We start from the raw sequence: 17,734 nt of genomic DNA on the forward strand, positions 1-17,734 counted from the left end.
GCATTATTAATCTGCTTGTCCTATTTGTTAAGTGGGTCAACCTGAATAATGCCAAACATGCTTGGGCCAACTTTAAATAGGTCAGACCAGTTTGACACTTCTAATTGAATTGATTTTCCAAGAAGAAATGAAATAAATCACAAACATATTATTTCAAACCATAGGAATATTGGGAAAGCATCGATTTCTTTATCAAACAAACACGTAAATGTAAATTATTTCTTAATTTAATTATCACGTACCTTCTTCATTACAAAGGAAATTTTACACAATATGTTGCACTGAACTTGAATTGCATGATCTTGCTGAGCACTTCTTTAGACTTCAATCAAACTAGGGGAAACTTGATAACATTTTCCAGTTACTTAATTTCCCCGTTATTGTAAACTTTGTTTATGGTTATAGTTATATATGTTTAATTTCGGAATCTGCAAACTTTGTTTATGGTTATAGTTATATATGTTTAATTTCGGAATCTGCAATTCCTTCTGATCTCTCCTTGTGTCCCAGTTAGAGGACTAATGTTGCCCATCTTCACCATGGACTCAGCAAAGTCGCTTCTCCAGGCTGCATTGTCCCTACTATAAGTTGTAACCAATGAATCCTGAGGCCCATTATTAAAGAACTCCTGATCCGAATGAAGAAGACCGCGATGACCAACAAGGGTCTTGTAGTAGTCATTGTCGAAAGTAACTGGTGTTGCATCAAAGGAAGCTAGATTACTGTCTCCACCAGAAGCTGGACAACCGATCTTCCGAAAATTTGCAAAAATGGGGTTTATGTTGGTATCATTGTATATGTGGCTCCTGAAATTTGCACACTGAGCGTAGCCTACTGTGTGGGCACCAACGAGCACGGTCATGTCCTCGGCATCTAAGCCTTTGCTTGCAAAGTTGGCGGTCAGGGTTGCGATGTCAGAGAACGGGGCTGGGAGTTGGGTGTTGGCGTCACTTTGGCTTGCTGTTCTTGCATCTCTTCGGCCTAGTGGTACCGTCCAGTTGGGTCCTCCAAGCTACACATATACAGCAATTAGAAAATACGTACTTAACAATATAGCCTGTATGTAAGATGTCACCTATCAGGGCTTTGATCTGAAATCTCTTTTGCCCGTAAGCATTAACAAGTATGTCTACACTTTTCTTAGATCCAGTTTCCGATTCAATTTTGCAGAGACGAGAAAATAGTGAGGTGGCTACTCACCAACACTACTCCGTCTCGGGCCGCAAGTGCTAAAATATCCGCACAAGATACAGTAGAACTGCAAGCTGCTTCCACACGGGTTTTAATGGTATCAATCACTTCAAAGCCCCTAGCTGAGTTCTGGTTCGGGAGCGCATTCTTTTCGCCTGTGAAGGTCGGCGTGTCGTCCAACAGTATGGAAGCGTCGCAACCCTGGAAGAAACGAATCAAAATGCACACTGTTAACATGAAAAACTTGGTTCAATTAACACATATAGCGTTTGTGTAGTGTGTATATATAGATCGACGATCTCACATTGACAAAGCAATCGTGGAAGAACAAGCGAAGGATAGAGGCACCGATCCGTAACTCTTTTATAACGGCTTCGGTCATAGCTCTGCGCACGATGGTCTCGAGGTTTGGGCAAGTTGAGGCGTAGAAGTTGGGAGAGAGCTGTGCATTGCTGCAGCAGCCAAAGATGAAGACTACTGCAATGAAGAAGTAGGATACAGAGGCCATGATAATATATTAGCTGAAGAGGCCCGTTGTAGTGTAAGGAAGAAGCGAACAAATACTGTCTATATATAGAGTGCGTAATTTCGTGAATTGTGATTGTGCATGCATGGAGAGATTGGAGAAAGACTTTTTTTATTTTATTTTTTTTATCCTTACCAACCATCGTGTGCAATACGGATCTGAAATTTATCCCCTACTTGCCCCGTGATGGTTACTGGAGAAAGAATTTCTGAAGTTGGTTGGAATTGCATTTCAAACTTTGTTACGGAAAGGTATGGAAGGAACATCATCAAGCTCCAATAAGACAAAAAAATATTGATAAAAAAAAAATTAATTCGAAAAACATCTTTATCTTCTTGGCAAAGTCTTAAAATTTTAAAATCTCTAGAGTCCAGTTGCTCCATGTCGGGGCTGTTCTGTTTGTCATTGTATATGGGTATGCTATAAAAGTGATATTTTGTAAACCAAATTTAAATTATTTCTCTAATTCACGCTATTCTTACATTAGTCTTGCAACATGGTTTTTAATTTTCTAAAATCTCGTATTTATCTTGTGTCTCACTTCAGCCCTTATTATAAATTTTGTTTGTTTTTCTATCAAAGTATAACATTGGACAAAATATGAGGATTATAAAATGGTTTCAGAAATTAGCATAACTCCTCACTTGGTTCATGAGATTTGAAATCGATAGAAGTGGTCCTTGAATTTGTCCACCATCAATCATTTTAGTCTTTTCGTGAAAAATCTCTATTAAACAAGGACCAAAATGACAAAAACTCTTATAATCCATAAAAAATAAGCACGTTAACCAATATTTAAGTAATAATCTAATCATCAACCACAATATAATTTGGTTTACAAATTTAGTTTAAAAATTTTCATCCACCTAGCATTACCCGGATGAAAATGTGTGACTTTATTTAATTAAGCTACCGATTTCATCAAATTAAATTGGATAATCAAATATTAGGCCACCAATCCATATCAATAACATCCTCCAAATTTAGGGAGCTTTAAGCTACGAAAGTTGCTGCCCATCGATAATATCCATTTTGAAGAGTCAGTTGTTGAGTCCATGGTGGTTGTTACTATTATTATTTGTTGTTATTATTATTATTATTATTATTTGGTTTACAATCACCTTATAATTTGGTTTACCAATTTAATTTAAAATTTTTGTCCACCTTGCATTAGCCGGATGAAAATTATGATTATGCTACCCATTTCACTAAATTAAATAGGATAATCAAATATTGGGCCACCAATACATATCTCAACAGGATCCTCTCCGGATCCTTTTTGTGAGGATCCCGAAGATTCATAAATAATGTCCGTTCATCGTGTATCATGCGATTAGTTTTGTCAGGTACTATATGTGTTTAATTTTAAATAAAAAAAATTAAATGATTTTTTACTATACAATGTACAATGAACGAACACGATTTATGGATTCATGGGATCCTCATAAAGAGAATCCGGATTCATACATATCAATATCATCCTCAAAATTTAGGGAGCTTTGAGCCACGAAAGTTGCTGCCTCATCGATCAAATCCATTTTGAAGAGGTAGTTGTTGAGTCCATGGTGGTGGTTATTGGATGAGGATCCTTTTTGGATTCTCTTTCTGAGGATCTTAAGGATTTTCACATCCTATATGTTCATCGTATATCTTACGGCCAGTTTTTATCAGGTACTATTTGTGTTTAGTTTTAAATAAAGAAAGTCAAATGATTTTAACCGCACAATATACAATGAATAACTAAGATATGAGGATCCATAGGATTCCCACAATTTAGATCCAGATGAGATCCAAATCCGTAGTTATTATTAGTTTTGGTTGAAAATATTATTATTATTATTATTATTATTATTATTATTATTATTTGGGAAATATCGGTACTAGGATATAGGATGAACGACAAAGAGAGAGAACCGGAGAAGGGAGAAGAAAGAGTAAAGGAGAAAGAGAGAAAATTAATGAAAAATAATTAATGAGATGGGAGATAAATAATCTTTAGAATTTATTCCCAATTACTTTAATAAAGAAAACTAATTTGATTAATTAGATTACATCTCAACCCTTAAAAGTATACAAATATAATGATCTAGGACTTGTGTCAAAACTTATATTTTTTTTGTGGTGTCACGGATCCGTCACCATATATAATGATCCGTCGCCATATATTTTTTTTTGTGGTGTCACGGAGTCGTATAGATGCTTTTTTTAGTCAACTATTATAGTCTATAGATTGCTATTTAGTTTTTGAACAACTTATTATATATTGCTTTATGTTTGACTTTGAACAACTTCAATATGTGTGATTGCGTGTGTGTAGACCCGGCAGTTTCTAACACGATACGGTGACATGATACGAAAACGACACGAAAATAACGGGTTTCGGGTCAACACGATAACTTATCGGGTCATTATCGGGTGACCCGTTAAGAACCAGTTAATAACGGGCTCTTAACGGGTATACACGCGAGTAACACGTGGGTAACCCGTTTGGAGCCGTTAAGAAAAAATTTATTTTGATAATTTTAAAGTTTAATTACTAAAAGATTTATTATAAAATACAATAGCCATATTAATATATACAATATATTCTATATTAAATATATAGTTTTGTATTATTATTCTATATAAGTTTTTAAAAAAAAAATTGTCATTATTTATTTTTATTATGAGAGTTCCTTATTATCATTACTAGGATAAATTTTACTTAACATGTTGTTGTCCAAACTTAAAATAAACTAATATAGTATTTATATAGGCAAGAACTAAGAAGACATACATACACATATGAAAAATGTGAAAGAATATATAAACACTCGTGATTCATCATTATTCCTCCACGAGTAGATAATGGTTACATTTGCATTATCGTTTAGATTTTAAAATTGTCCAAACCTTCGTGAATAATGTTTTTTATTTGAGGGCAAAATTAATAAAATTAATAATAATTATTGTAGACGTGTAAAAAATGTAAAAAAGATATACAATCACTCATAGTGACAAACTTTACAACTTTCATGAAGAGGTCAACTTCGAAATCCAACACTATAATTCATAAACCTTAAATTTATATTTAACCATCGATTGTCATTTACGCTTTATTTTTCTTACTGAATTTCATTTTTAAAATTTTCTTTTTTTAAAACATGATCATCTGGCGGATGTAAGAAGATGAACGGTTCAGATCTTTGATATCACGTTTCGATATTTATGGTTAACTGAAAGATGAGTCGATATCATATAGTTTGTAAAAAACTTTATAAATATCAAGCAATATTTTCACTAACCGTAAAACTCTAAATATAATATCAACGATCCAAACCGTTCATCTTCCTGCATCCTCTAATAGATCAAGTTTTCAAAAAAGAAAAGCTGAAAAAACAAAATTTGATGTGAACAATGAAGCGTAAATGTAAATAACAATCAACGGCTAAATTTTGATCTATGATTTTTATGATTATAGTGGCGAATTTCGAAGTTAAGCTCTTCATGAAAGTTGTAAAGCTTGCCATTACGAGCGTTTATATATTTTTTTCTATATTTTTTTACAATTCTACATTAATTAAAAAACTATTAAAGACTTTAGGTAAGTGAAAATATACTTAAAAAGAAAATTACGTTTTTATGTTTTGGATGTGACAATATGGTATATATATACTTATTTAGTATTATGTTTTTCATTTGATTATTTATTGGTTTAAAATATATTTTCCTTAACGGGTAACGGGTCAGGTCAAATTACCTGTTAATATTATCAGGTTGGGCCATTTTACCCGTTTATTTTAACGGGTGTTACACAACACGACCCGTTAAGATATTAGGTATGACACGAAAACGACACGAATACGAATGTCAGGTCTACGTGTGTGTATATATATATTTATTTTGTAATAGGTTGAATGGAATCAATTTGAACTCCAAGTGGGAGGAGGGATTGGTTACTTTTCCTTATGTTCAATTCAACTACTCCCATTCTGAGCTTGAGCTAGTTTTTTCTCAATGATAATTTGGTGGTACTGCTCTCGTTTTCAAGAAAGCATAACGATTGACTTGATCATTTGACAGTCCAAGAAATAATTGTCGACATATATGGTAATATATCTAAAGCTCAAACCTTGAGGCTTGAGATATTTCGAGGGGATTATTTTCGTTTAATAATGAAGGTTAAACCTACCCCTCATCTCCTTAGTGTAGATAATATCGTTTGTTAAAAAAAATGAAGGCTTAAGGTTTGAGGAAAAAAGATAACAAAGGTCTTTGGTATGCATTTAAGCCCAACTTTGACACCTTAATTTTATGTTAGGCATTACTCCGATTAAGTTAGGTTGTGATGAGTTAAACGTCACCAAGTTGCGTCACGATGAGTTAGGCCACACTAAGTTAGGCCCGATGATCGTTGGTGGTGAATAGTTGGGGGGCCAAGTTAAAGAGATAACGCTCCAATTCTGCCATTTAATTATGTGATTGATCAACTTGATCGTAACTGAGACAATGTGCTTAATTGCATATAAGTGCATTCAAGGCAAAATATGATGGAATGAACGTGATGTTAATACAATAGCTTGAACAACAGTTAAATGAAAGAGGAACTAAGCGCTAATTTTAATTCAAATTTCATTTAGTTTAATGCTATCATTTTGTTCGCATGAAAATTATATATTGTTCTTCAATTTCATTTCATTTCAATTTATATTAGTATCCTCCACAAGGATACTTCAATCTTTTACCGTTTCTTGGTTGTCCTTCAAGGTTTTATTCCAATGCTTGAAAAATAACCAGTCCTAGAGGAGGTTGTTTGTTCGGCCACACGAAACTAGGTCGAACTAAGGATCAAGGGGTAATTAATTCATCCGCTCACATCTCTTCATGTAGACCTCCAAGACACAATCTGGTAGAGATTTTTTTGTTTTTTGTTTTTGTGCCCGGAATACGAATACCACCACGTGTCATTATATAAGTAGAGGGAAGTTTTATTTTTTAAGTGTCTCGTCACTTGTATAATGACACATAATATATCACCCAATGTTCTAGGTACACTGAAAAATCTCTCAATCCGGTGGTAGTACACCCACGCACCCTAAATTCAAAAGAGACCGAAATGTTGGCCTAGGCTTTTCCAAAAAATAGCGTTCATAATTTGGCACCCCTAGCCACTTAGTACTACGGTCTAATAGTATTCCTCTTCACTTGTAAATGAGATATCTCAGGTTCGATTCTTGGTAAAGATGAATTCAAATCAAATTATTATGGCTAGCCCACTGTGAGGTTTTGCCCGCTCCCCCAACTCTTAGACCATCTCTAATTCATGGGATAAAGCTTAAAATATAAGCTTTAAAACCCCCCTCAAACCATCTCCAACCATTGGGCTAAAATAAGCTTTGGGGAGAAAATATATTTTTGGGCTAGATTCCTTCCAGAATTTAAGCTTGAATTAACTTTTTCTGGACTCACAAAACTATCATATTACACACCTTTTTTAGTTTTTTACTTATATCTAACGGTTGTGATCAAATGAGATCAAATCTAATGGTAAAACAAATATTTGACGGCCCAATATTAAATTTAACGTAAATTATTTAAATCAAATTTTACTTCAAACTTTATAAATATTTATGTATTTGTATAATTTTTAATTACTTATCGGAATTTAAATATTTTTATATTAAAATGTCCATAAAAATAAATTAAGATAATATACATAAATTTTATTTTCAAAAAAGTTACCGAAAAAAAAATAATCTAAAATCATCATTTAATAATCTCGAGCTAAAATTTTAAGCCATAATGGTTGGAGGAGAAAAACAATTTCTGAGTTATGGCTTAAAATTTTGTGGCTTAAATTTTTAAACTTTATCTTCAAAGATTGGAGATGATCTTAATATAGATAATATCGTATGTATTAAAAGAAAAAACAAATTTGACATCCCCATTGAAATCTCATGATAAAATCTCATCATCAATCAAGAAGATAGCCTTTATTGAAGCAAGATAACAACAAAAATGCTTTTATTTTCAAATCGCATTACAAGAGGGAAGACTTGCACAAAATCAGTTTCAAAGAGGCCTATTTGACATAAGCCACCAACACATGTGATTGGATTGTTTGGAGTTATTCGAAGCCAAATACTTAAATAGGACTCCTATGGCCAAAAATTTGGCTCCAATAGCCTTTGGCTACGACACAGTGACTACCTCTTGCCGTTATCTTTTGGCGTTGAACGCTATTATGATCTCTAGACCTCGTGATGTTTTGTTGTTTAGTTCCACTTTTTTAGACGTTTAGCGTCGTTGTTTACCATAAAAAAATCAATTTGATGATGTTAATTGAAAGTTGGAGGATAAGCTAATGATGATCGCATATTTTACTATTTATTTACTCTAAAAATTGTATTTTTCTTGTGACATGTTGGATTTAAATGAAAACATTTACACGTTTATTGTGGCTTTATGGTTAGGCAAAGGAGATGACTAAATTGCATTACATTTATATGATTTTGTTGAGTCAAATGGAACCATTGTCATTCGTATTTTGAATGCAAGGATGTCTTTATCTTTTGTTTAAGAGAATGGAACTGTATAATTGGCTTGCACAAAGAGAGGACTAGTTAACATTTTGTGAGGCTCTATTATTATAAAGGAAAACTAAAGAAAATAACTCGAAAACTTTGAGTTTTAACGATAAAAACAAAATAAAGGATAAAGTGAATAGTATCAAGATTGACTTTTTAGTTTAAAAATATGATTTTTCGTTAAAATGAATAGTACCGAAAACTTTTCGTTAAGAATCCCTTATTATAAAGCTAAACTCAATCTCACTTAAATCATATCTAGATTTTCTTCTTTGACGAGGAACATTGAAAGGAGGTTTGACAAGTCAACAAAATGTGGAAACACATAAAGCAAGGTATAAAATATCGATGATATCGGAAATATCGGTAGTCCAAAAACACGAAAATTTCGATGGAAATATCGGGATATTATCGATATCGATAAAAATTGAATAAAAACCACGGAAATTGTAAGAAAAACTTGGAAATTTTTATTGAAACTTTGCAGGATGTTTATTTAGTCAATTATCTATTAGTTTATCACAAAAAATTAGAAGGAAATGCATTGCATGATAGATATAAATGATTTAAGTTGATTATATAGCGAGCTGGCAAACATTATGAGTGTAGAAAATATGTAGTAATTAATGAAAGAAGTTTAAATACACCATAATCATTTATATATAATGAATTAGTATAATATTTTACACTTTATACATTGCATGGTAAGATACATGAGTGACTTAGCAAGGTCTAAAATATCGATGATATCGGAAATATCGGTAGTCTAAAAACACGGAAATTTCAATGAAAATATCGAGATATTAAGGATATTTTAGACCATTTGCAAGTGATGTATTCAATTGCACAAAGGCTGCCCTTATTCTCTCATCTGCACCGACAGAGAAAAGAAAGGCCTAATCCAATTTTTTCTGGAGCAAGCCGCCACATACAATTGTAGCAGAGCAAGAGGCTTTAGACGATAAGATTAAAAAAAGAGAGATGGAAATCCAGCTTCCCAGATCAAATTCCAGTTTGAGGGTTTCAAGCAAAAGTATGAACATGAGATATTTATTTGATGATTATGATTTGTTGTGGAGATTGGCCAAGTGCAGATTTGGTGGATGTCCATTTTGGAGATGTGACTGTCATTAAACACTTAGCAGAGCATTGAAGAGGTAAATTAAGGAGGCCTACTACTGCAATGAATTGATTCAGAGGTATAAGGCTAGGGGTGATGGCAGTGAGATATCAATGAGAAGGAGTTAAAAGTTTCTTCCATTTCTCTTCTTCATGCTTGCCAATTAATGGGTTTTAAAACCTTTGTTGGTTATGGAAAAGGAAAGAGGAGGGGGAGAAAAAAAAAAAAGAGAACTGATCAAGATTCGAAGAAGCAGAGACAAAGGGAAGAAGGTAGCGGCAAAGCAAGAGATTTCCAGGCTTTTTTAAACTTAGTTTTCTTTTAATTTTATGAATTCAATAATATTTTTATTATGTTTCGGAACTAATTTTCCATAGTTAGGGTTACGATGTAGCCATGACTATGAATGCTTAAATTCTGAATTGAATTATTTTCAAGTTTTCAATTTTCATTGAGTATCGTTTGCTATTCTTATATGCTTGGTTTTAGCCTTGGTGATTAGCTACCATATTGACTTTTACTTAGTAAATGTGATGCAAGTTATGCAGATGCTATATTTTCAACTTGAGTAATAGTTTCTTGCAAATAGATACCATAAATTACCTAGAAGTAGATGCCATACTTTAGGATTTGTGTAGTCTTTAAATAAATTTTCATTGATTGTAATGAGTTTCATTATGTTAAACTAATCTAGATGCCATGGATGGTTGCAAATTGGGATATACATTATAGTCTAGATGCCATAGATATTACATGTGTTATGGAAATTTGACTATCAATGAGATTGAGTTCTTGCTAATAATTCGTTACAGGAAATAAGTAGGATTGGTTATGGTGAGTCGGACGCTTTAATGTTTCACTTGATTGAATTACAACTTATTTTCTTGACTGTCACTTTTGCATTGTGATCACACGTTCTTGTTTTCATTTTTTTTTTTTTTTACTTTTAGTATCAACTCTCAAAACCATAATTATTTATCAATCTTTGTTAAATTTCACTACGTTGCAATTGGATTTAAGTTAGTTGTTTAGAATTAGATTAATTTATGTGGGACGATATTAAGTACTTACTTTCTATACTATCGAACGATTCGTACACCTGCGAACATAAAATTTGAAACTAAGTTGAACTAATTTCAGTTAGTTTAAATTTCGCAACAACCAATAAGGAAGTTGGCATGCCATCAACAGAGGGAGAGTCTTATACGAAACATTATTAGTCCGCTCGTGCTATTTATTAAGTAGGTCGACTTGAATACGGCCAAGCAGGCATGAACCAGCTTTAAATAGGTCGGACAAAGCCTGTTTGACACTTGTAATTGAATTGATTTTCCAACAAGAAATTAAATAAATCACAAACATATTATTTCAAACCAGAGAAATATTTGGAAAGCATCGATTTCTTGATCAAATCAACAAACACAAACCCGCCCCTCGCTATTTTCTCTCCATTTTTCTCATCCATAAAATTGCTAATTCCATGGGGAAAAAGAATTCATGCCAGTCAAAAAAATAACGCTTGCTATTAAGGACTCGCAGCTAAAGGGAAACAATTGATGAAGACCTAAATTCCATAAAGAAGATGAAAATTGCGTGACAAGTGCAATGAGAGAGAATCAAGAGATCTAGCGAGAAGATGAATGTGAGGCTGAGATTTTGTGAAAAGTGCACAGGTATCTGTTGATCTATAGAGGCTATAGAGCGAGAGCTTGATTTATAAAAGGAGAATCTTTTAGAGCAATATTAAAAAAATATGAAAATAACAATAAGAATTACAATAATAATAACTAGCAGAGATCACATATTTTGTGTTTGTGAATAACCGCTCATCTCCTCTTACGTTCTCCTCAAGCGCAACTGCTTCAGTTCATTCAAACTATCAAAAAAACATCATGATTTCACTTACCTGTATGAAAAAATAATGGTGGGACAATTTCTCTTAATAAATGCATATTTTTATCTTATGTAAATATTTTGATACAAAATTACCATTTTGCCCTTCTTATGTAAATATTGTGTATCAAAAGTGAGGGCAAAATAGAAAAAAATAAGAATATGATTGTCATTTTATCAAAAGATACAAAATTACTATTTTACCCTCCTCATGTCAACATTGTGTATTCAAAAGTGAGGGCAAAATTGAAAAAAAAAGGGGCAAAAAGTTGACAAACCCTCTTCTCTTAATAAAATAGATTATAAAATGATTCACAACATTAATTATGTATAAGATTAATATAAACAACTAGAGTGAAAATTAGAAAAACTATCAAAACTTGGAGATTGAGACTTGCATAAATGTAATGTCCTAAAGACAAAAGTTCGCCCCGTATTCTTGGCTTGTAGTTCGGTAGGCGTCCGTCTCCCAGAATTTAACAATCTATAATCTGAAGTCGAAGCACTTCAATCTTCAAACTCTGACAAACTTCATATATTCCGTACTCTCAAGACACGACTCGAAATTTGATTATAAAAGAGCTTGGAGAAAAACTCTTCTCTATTTTTTAATTCTTCTATTTATCTCACGGCTATACTAACGTGAGTTTATATAAAACCTAAGATACAGGTTGATTAAGAGATACAAACATTCATCTATTAGATGATACGGTTTACCAAGGAATGCCTAAATCCCTTTCAAACGGTTATGCATTTTTCATTTCAATATTTTGAATTAAATATTATAAAATATAAATTCCAGGGTCAAAATTTAAGGGTGGAGTGCAGAAGGTCGAAAGGGAGACCTGCCTCTAGTTTCTTCCTCCATCCTGCATAAGAAAAATAGCTTCCCAGCCATCTTTCCGGCACAGTTCAGTAAAGTCAAAACCTCATAAACTGCGTGTCATCATCATATTAGACCAAGAACTCCAAAGAAAGAAAATGGAAACACAGAAATCACGAGAGAGAGAGAGAGAGTTTTAATCATCTACTACATAAGGAGCCTTCTTAAGTCGACCATGTCTGCTAGCTAGGTTCATAATTCGGATGACATTCTATTTACTTCAATCTACATTCTTCCTCGATCAAATTAGCAGAGACTACAAAAAAACTTACAGGACTGATAATGAGATTACACAAAATCTAATCTTAGCTACCTTAGGAACCACCTTCAGTAGGTGATTTACGCGTGTCTTCAATTACTTTCATAGACTTGCTTTACTAATCTGCGCTGTAGGTGACTTTGTAGCATGAAAACTAGATGAGCTGCCTACCTTCGAAGTTGACCTGTGAACTTTCACAAGTGGTACCAGTGATTGCACAACATCTGCCATCAGCGGCCTGTAATCGGCTTCGGGTTGCACGCACATTGCAGCAATTGCTGCCACCTGAATGACTTCCTTCATTGAGTACTGACCCTCTAATGCAGGATCCATGATTTGTACAACCTGCTCCCTATCTGTCAGCTGGGGCAATGCCTACAGTATAGAATGTTTAAAAGAAACAAAAAAGAAATCTAAGTATGGGAAAATAATGTGAAGGAAACAATGCCAGGTAAAATATGGGATGAATCAAAGAATGAATTGGGTAAAGAGTAATTCTATTGCAAGAACTGAAAATAGACCTAGGAAACCCACCCAAGAAACTAGAACACCCTCGCCAGAAGGTCTCTTCATATCAACTGGAACTCTGCCTGTAAGCAACTCCAAAAGCACAACCCCATAGCTGTAAACATCTGATTTAGTTGTCAAATGCCCTGTTAATGCATACCTGCATTGCAACCGAATTAATAAAAGCTGCTATTCCATGGAAAATATTTCAAAATATGATGGGAATTCAACAAAGGGTAGTTCTTATGGTACAAATCAACCAATATGCACATTGCAGCTAAAAGTTTCGAAGTGCTTACTCGGGGGCAATATATCCCTGTGTACCCAATACTCTGGTGGAAACGTAATCACCAGCTTTATCAGATCCAAGCAGCTTGGCCAATCCAAAATCAGAAACTTTGGCATGAAAGTTTTTATCCAAGAGAATGTTGCTGCTCTTAAAATCTCTGTGAATCACAGGAGGACTGACATGTTCATGGAGATACTCCAAACCCTTCGCAGCTTCAAGAGCTATTCTCAACCGGGTTTCCCAGTCTAACTTAAAGGAGAGAGCATTAGAACCTGCAGAAATGAACCCAAGTGGTTAATCCAACAGACATTCAGAAAGCAACTGTTAGTGACCAGGACGATTAAAACTATGCACAAAAACTCTGCGTAAATGTAATACGCAAACAAAGAAATGTAGGTTCAGCAAGTTTTCTCAAACATAAACACAAGCACACACAGACAGGAACGGAAACGCAATGATTAGAAAGAGAGAGGGAGGGGAATGTAGAGGAAATAATGCGAGTAGGAAAGACCAACCTTAGACTTAACTCACATAATAAAGATGAAATACGACCATATGATATAAATTGCAAAGTGAAGTGGGTGTTCATTATATCTTTCTATGCCCAAACAAACATACAACATCAGAAACAAGAAGGATTTGGAAAGAACCAAAAAAAAAAAAAAAAAAAAAAAAAAAAGGAGCTACTAGACACGTTATGCTTACCATTGACAGGATACAAATGTTCCTGCAAACCACCATGTGCCATGAATTCATACACCAGCAACTTATGACTACTGTTATCTGAGCAATACCCAAGTAGTGCCAGCAAATATGGAGAGCACAGCCTACTTAGCAATTCCACCTGCATTTAATTATCAGCCAATCAATGACCAATTATAAACGATCTGCAAAGCTAATTTAATTTTTCAGTTATTGCTGACGGATAAAGTGAGGAAATAAAAACTAATTGCATTATTCAGTGGATTGGGTATGAGAATATGAGCTATCATTTGAACCAAATTCTACCAAAATCCTTTGCTTCAGGTGAGCTATATGTTCATCTTGCAAGGGACAAAGATGGAACTGTGAACTTCAGCCATTTTCTCCCACTCGCAGAACCTAACAGAGCCAAGTAAACAGGATGTAGACTAAGAATCAAACCTCCATTTTGAATTCCTCTGCTCCCTGCTTTCCTGCTTCGTCCATAAACTTAACCGCCACTTTCCTCCCATCATGGAGAACACCTCGGTACACTAACCCAAAGCTGCCTTTGCCAACGACATTTGACTTGCTGAAACCACCAGTTGCGGAATGTAGTTGCTTGAATGTGAAGACCTGAAGTCCTTTGTTGGAAGCAACTTGCAAATTTGAAAAACCACCTTTGTCCTCAGGGTCAGACCCTTTAAAGAAACAGAATTAAACCACATATCAAAAAACAGTCCAGCCCCAATTGACAAATCCCAATTTTAATCAAAGACTCAAACTTTTTGCCCTTATGTCCTTAAATTTAAGTTTCCACACCAAACCCAACAGAAATTATCAAATTAACAAGCGTTTCCTTAACAAAAATTCAAATGTAATTAACTGGGTGACCTCAAAAACTCTTATAAACAAAAAATTTAACTCCTACCCAGAAATCAACACTAAAAAATGTTTAAAAGTCTGGTTTTTTTCCCTTCACTTTCATGCATTTTCTGAGTAAACAAACAGACAGTAGTGTTTTCACCTTTGTGGTTCTTGAGGCGCTTGGCGACCTTGTTGCGGACGTAGCAGTAGTAGCTGAAGGCGACGAGTAATGAAGCGACGGACAGTGAAGCAAGCACCACAATCACCAACAATGCCATGCGCTCCTTCCTTCTGTACTCTTCCTCCGACTCCATCTTTCTGCAGATCAATTTCAAACGGGCAAACCTAACCCTAACCCTATCCCCAATACAAGTCAGTGGAGATGGAAGAATCTCAAATTGGAGCTTTGAAGTTTCTCTCTCTCTCTCTCTCTCTCTCTCTCTCTCTCGTTTTTGTATTTTTCTTGATTGTGGCGCGGAAAACAGTGCAATTATTATAATAGTTTGGAATTGCACCATTGTAATTAATGCACTTCCATTTTTATTCAATTTTTTTTAATTTATTTAATAGTTTCCAAAAAAAAGAAACACTTCAAATGTTTTTGAAATATAAAAATATTTTCTCTAAAAATACTTCTAAACATACCATAAACTATAAGAAGGGAAAAAAACTGCTTAAACAGTTCAAAAACAAATTACTTGACACTGGAATGTGTAGTATTGGAATGAGGATCCTCTCCAAATTGTCTTTACGAGGATCTCGGGATCCTCTAATCATATTCGTTCATCATACATCGTGCGGCCAGTTTTGATCAAGTACTATTTATATTTAATTTTAAATAAAAAAATTTACAATAATTTTTTATCGTACGATATATAATGAACGAATGTAATTCAAAGATCCTAAAATCTTCACAAAGAAAACCTAGAAATGATCCTTATTTAGCATTCTAAACTTTCTATAATTAGAAGAAAAAATACATTTATAAAAAGTATAAAATAAAAATTTTAAAGTGCTAATACGAATTCACTTTCTTATTAGTTGTCGCTATTTGAATATCAATTATTATTTTTCGGTTGAAAACGGGGGCTTAGAGCCCAAACAAAATTAAACAATGATAATTGAAAAGTGCACGACTGGACATCTCAAATCGAGTACGGAAAAAAAGTATTTGAACAAAAAGAAGATTATCAAAATAATGATTTTGGAGATTTAAAGCAAAACTATGATTTGCCAAACTTTTAACCACAAATTTTCTTTTTCTATAGATATGTGAAGCCCGCATTGTTAAAAGGGATGTGATATCCACATATATTTTTTTTACTTCTCTTATATCTTTTTAATTTTCAGTTGTTGGATCAGATGAATTGAATAATATCAAATGATATAAATTAATAAGAAGTGTGAAAAAAGTAAAAAGGGATGTGTGGATAGCACATCCCTTGTTAAAATCTTGCAAGCAGCTCCTGACAAGCAAAAATAATTGAACATAAAGAATGATATTCAACGGCTGTTTATATAATTTATGCTTGTTTTCAATAAAAATAGTAAGAACCGTCTATTTATTAGTTGAAATTGATTAACTAAATAATCTTAATTTTAATTAATTTTATTTTTAAATAATCTTTACAAAAAGATTGATAACATAAACAGTTTTAATTATAAACACAAATTCTGTTAATCGAACACTTATTGAATAGAGGAGAAGTTCTTAAGGGGCCAAGCCTTGCTCGTGTTTATTAGTTTAATACTTGCAAAAAGCATAGGGTTCTTATTTGATCATAATCAATAATTGCAATGAATGATGAATAATTGATTTGACTCGCCTGTCTTCCCACCCATCATATGATGATAAAGTAAAAACCTCAGCTAAAGACAAAATATCTAAGATATTTTGGCCATTTTACTTTTATGAGAGTACGTTAGTTGTCTAGAATAATGTGTCCTGTCTGTCCTTTAGCTTGATTGTCTATAAATTAGTCCAGGCAATAAACAAACATGGGATTACACTGACTAGTAATCATAGCCAGTCCAGTGAAACTTAACGAGGTGAAACAAACACGTCACTTATGAATTCTAGATGAATATCAGAGCAAGACTACGAAATAATAAGAATATTATTAAATAAAAAAAAATACCTAACGGCTACAAAATCTGTAGAAGTTACATTATGACTAACTTATTATTCATACTAAACTATAAGCTATATTTATAGAGAGTAAAACTTAGAAACTCTAATTTGGATGGGTTATGCTCATAAATTAAACTAACAAGCAAACCCAAATAATCAAAAAACCATAAAATACTAATTTTTTCCAACACGCCCTGCTATCTCATAGTTTAATATTAATTCTCATGCCAATATTATAAAATATGTGCAAAAAAATGACTTTCCGGGCAATCATCTTCTGAGCTCTATACGAACACCCTCACACTGCAATTAATCCAACGGACAGATGCCAGTTTTGCTGATCCAAACCTCTTCTTCCGGACCAGAACAACACAGAATGCATCTTTATCTGGGAAGGCATGATTGGGAGCTAGCTCGAAATCCAAAAAATAGAATATCTATTGGCCTCGGTTAGAAGGTTATCTGCCCTGCCTTGAGTTTCAGCCTTGTGCATTCAAGCATTGAGTATGGCCTAAGAAGGACTTTCTCGAGACTGAATGTAGATGTGTATCTATTCAGGAGGTTATAGAAAGATCCTTACTCTTAAGAGAGCCTCCTAGTGAAGACAAACTATACGAGTGTAACAGGAAGATTGGGCATTCAGTCTTTGCATTCATTAATGTACGAACTAAGGAGACGGAAATACCACTGTGAAATGGCAAAATTATTAAAATAAAACTTTTGCCTTTTTGGTCAGACAAGGATTGTCTGCCCTCTTGTTTCCGTGCCCTTCTGTTTTGTGTGGTTACGATTAAATCACGTCAACATTTTATATTATTTTT

At 33.7% G+C, this 17,734-nt stretch overlaps 2 protein-coding genes across 2 annotated transcripts; both read right to left on the reverse strand.

Annotated features, from left to right (window-relative positions):
- Positions 1-205: 205 nt before the first annotated feature.
- LOC126610254 (peroxidase P7-like) lies at positions 206-1,728 on the reverse strand. The gene is made up of 3 exons (XM_050278265.1): positions 1,496-1,728; positions 1,201-1,392; positions 206-1,012 (listed from the first exon to the last, which is right to left on the reverse strand). Exons 1-3 carry the CDS (start codon positions 1,697-1,699, stop codon positions 464-466), a joined length of 945 nt encoding a protein of 314 aa, XP_050134222.1. The 5' UTR covers positions 1,700-1,728; the 3' UTR covers positions 206-463.
- A 10,582-nt stretch (positions 1,729-12,310) lies between these two features.
- Positions 12,311-15,248, reverse strand: LOC126609828 (probable serine/threonine-protein kinase PBL7). Its single transcript, XM_050277750.1, has 6 exons — positions 14,943-15,248; positions 14,378-14,616; positions 13,940-14,078; positions 13,245-13,506; positions 12,973-13,105; positions 12,311-12,813 (listed from the first exon to the last, which is right to left on the reverse strand). Exons 1-6 carry the CDS (start codon positions 15,094-15,096, stop codon positions 12,541-12,543), a joined length of 1,200 nt encoding a protein of 399 aa, XP_050133707.1. The 5' UTR covers positions 15,097-15,248; the 3' UTR covers positions 12,311-12,540.
- Between the last annotated feature and the right edge of the window lie 2,486 nt (positions 15,249-17,734).

Source organism: Malus sylvestris, chromosome 17, assembly GCF_916048215.2.
Source record: "Malus sylvestris chromosome 17, drMalSylv7.2, whole genome shotgun sequence".
Lineage (NCBI taxonomy): Eukaryota > Viridiplantae > Streptophyta > Magnoliopsida > Rosales > Rosaceae > Malus > Malus sylvestris.

Excerpts from the sequence above, each read along its gene's own strand:
- LOC126610254 (XM_050278265.1), bottom strand. The coding sequence starts at position 1,699 with ATGGCCTCTGTATCCTACTTCTTCATTGCAGTAGTCTTCATCTTTGGC. Across the intron at positions 1,393-1,495 it reads TCCACGATTGCTTTGTCAAT|GGTTGCGACGCTTCCATACT; the intron begins GTGAGATCGTCG and ends CGTTTCTTCCAG. Across the intron at positions 1,013-1,200 it reads CCCGAGACGGAGTAGTGTTG|CTTGGAGGACCCAACTGGAC; the intron begins GTGAGTAGCCAC and ends GTATATGTGTAG.
- LOC126609828 (XM_050277750.1), bottom strand. The coding sequence starts at position 15,096 with ATGGAGTCGGAGGAAGAGTACAGAAGGAAGGAGCGCATGGCATTGTTG. Across the intron at positions 14,079-14,377 it reads CAGAGGAATTCAAAATGGAG|GTGGAATTGCTAAGTAGGCT; the intron begins GTTTGATTCTTA and ends AATTAAATGCAG. Across the intron at positions 12,814-12,972 it reads AGGGTGTTCTAGTTTCTTGG|GCATTGCCCCAGCTGACAGA; the intron begins GTGGGTTTCCTA and ends TCTATACTGTAG.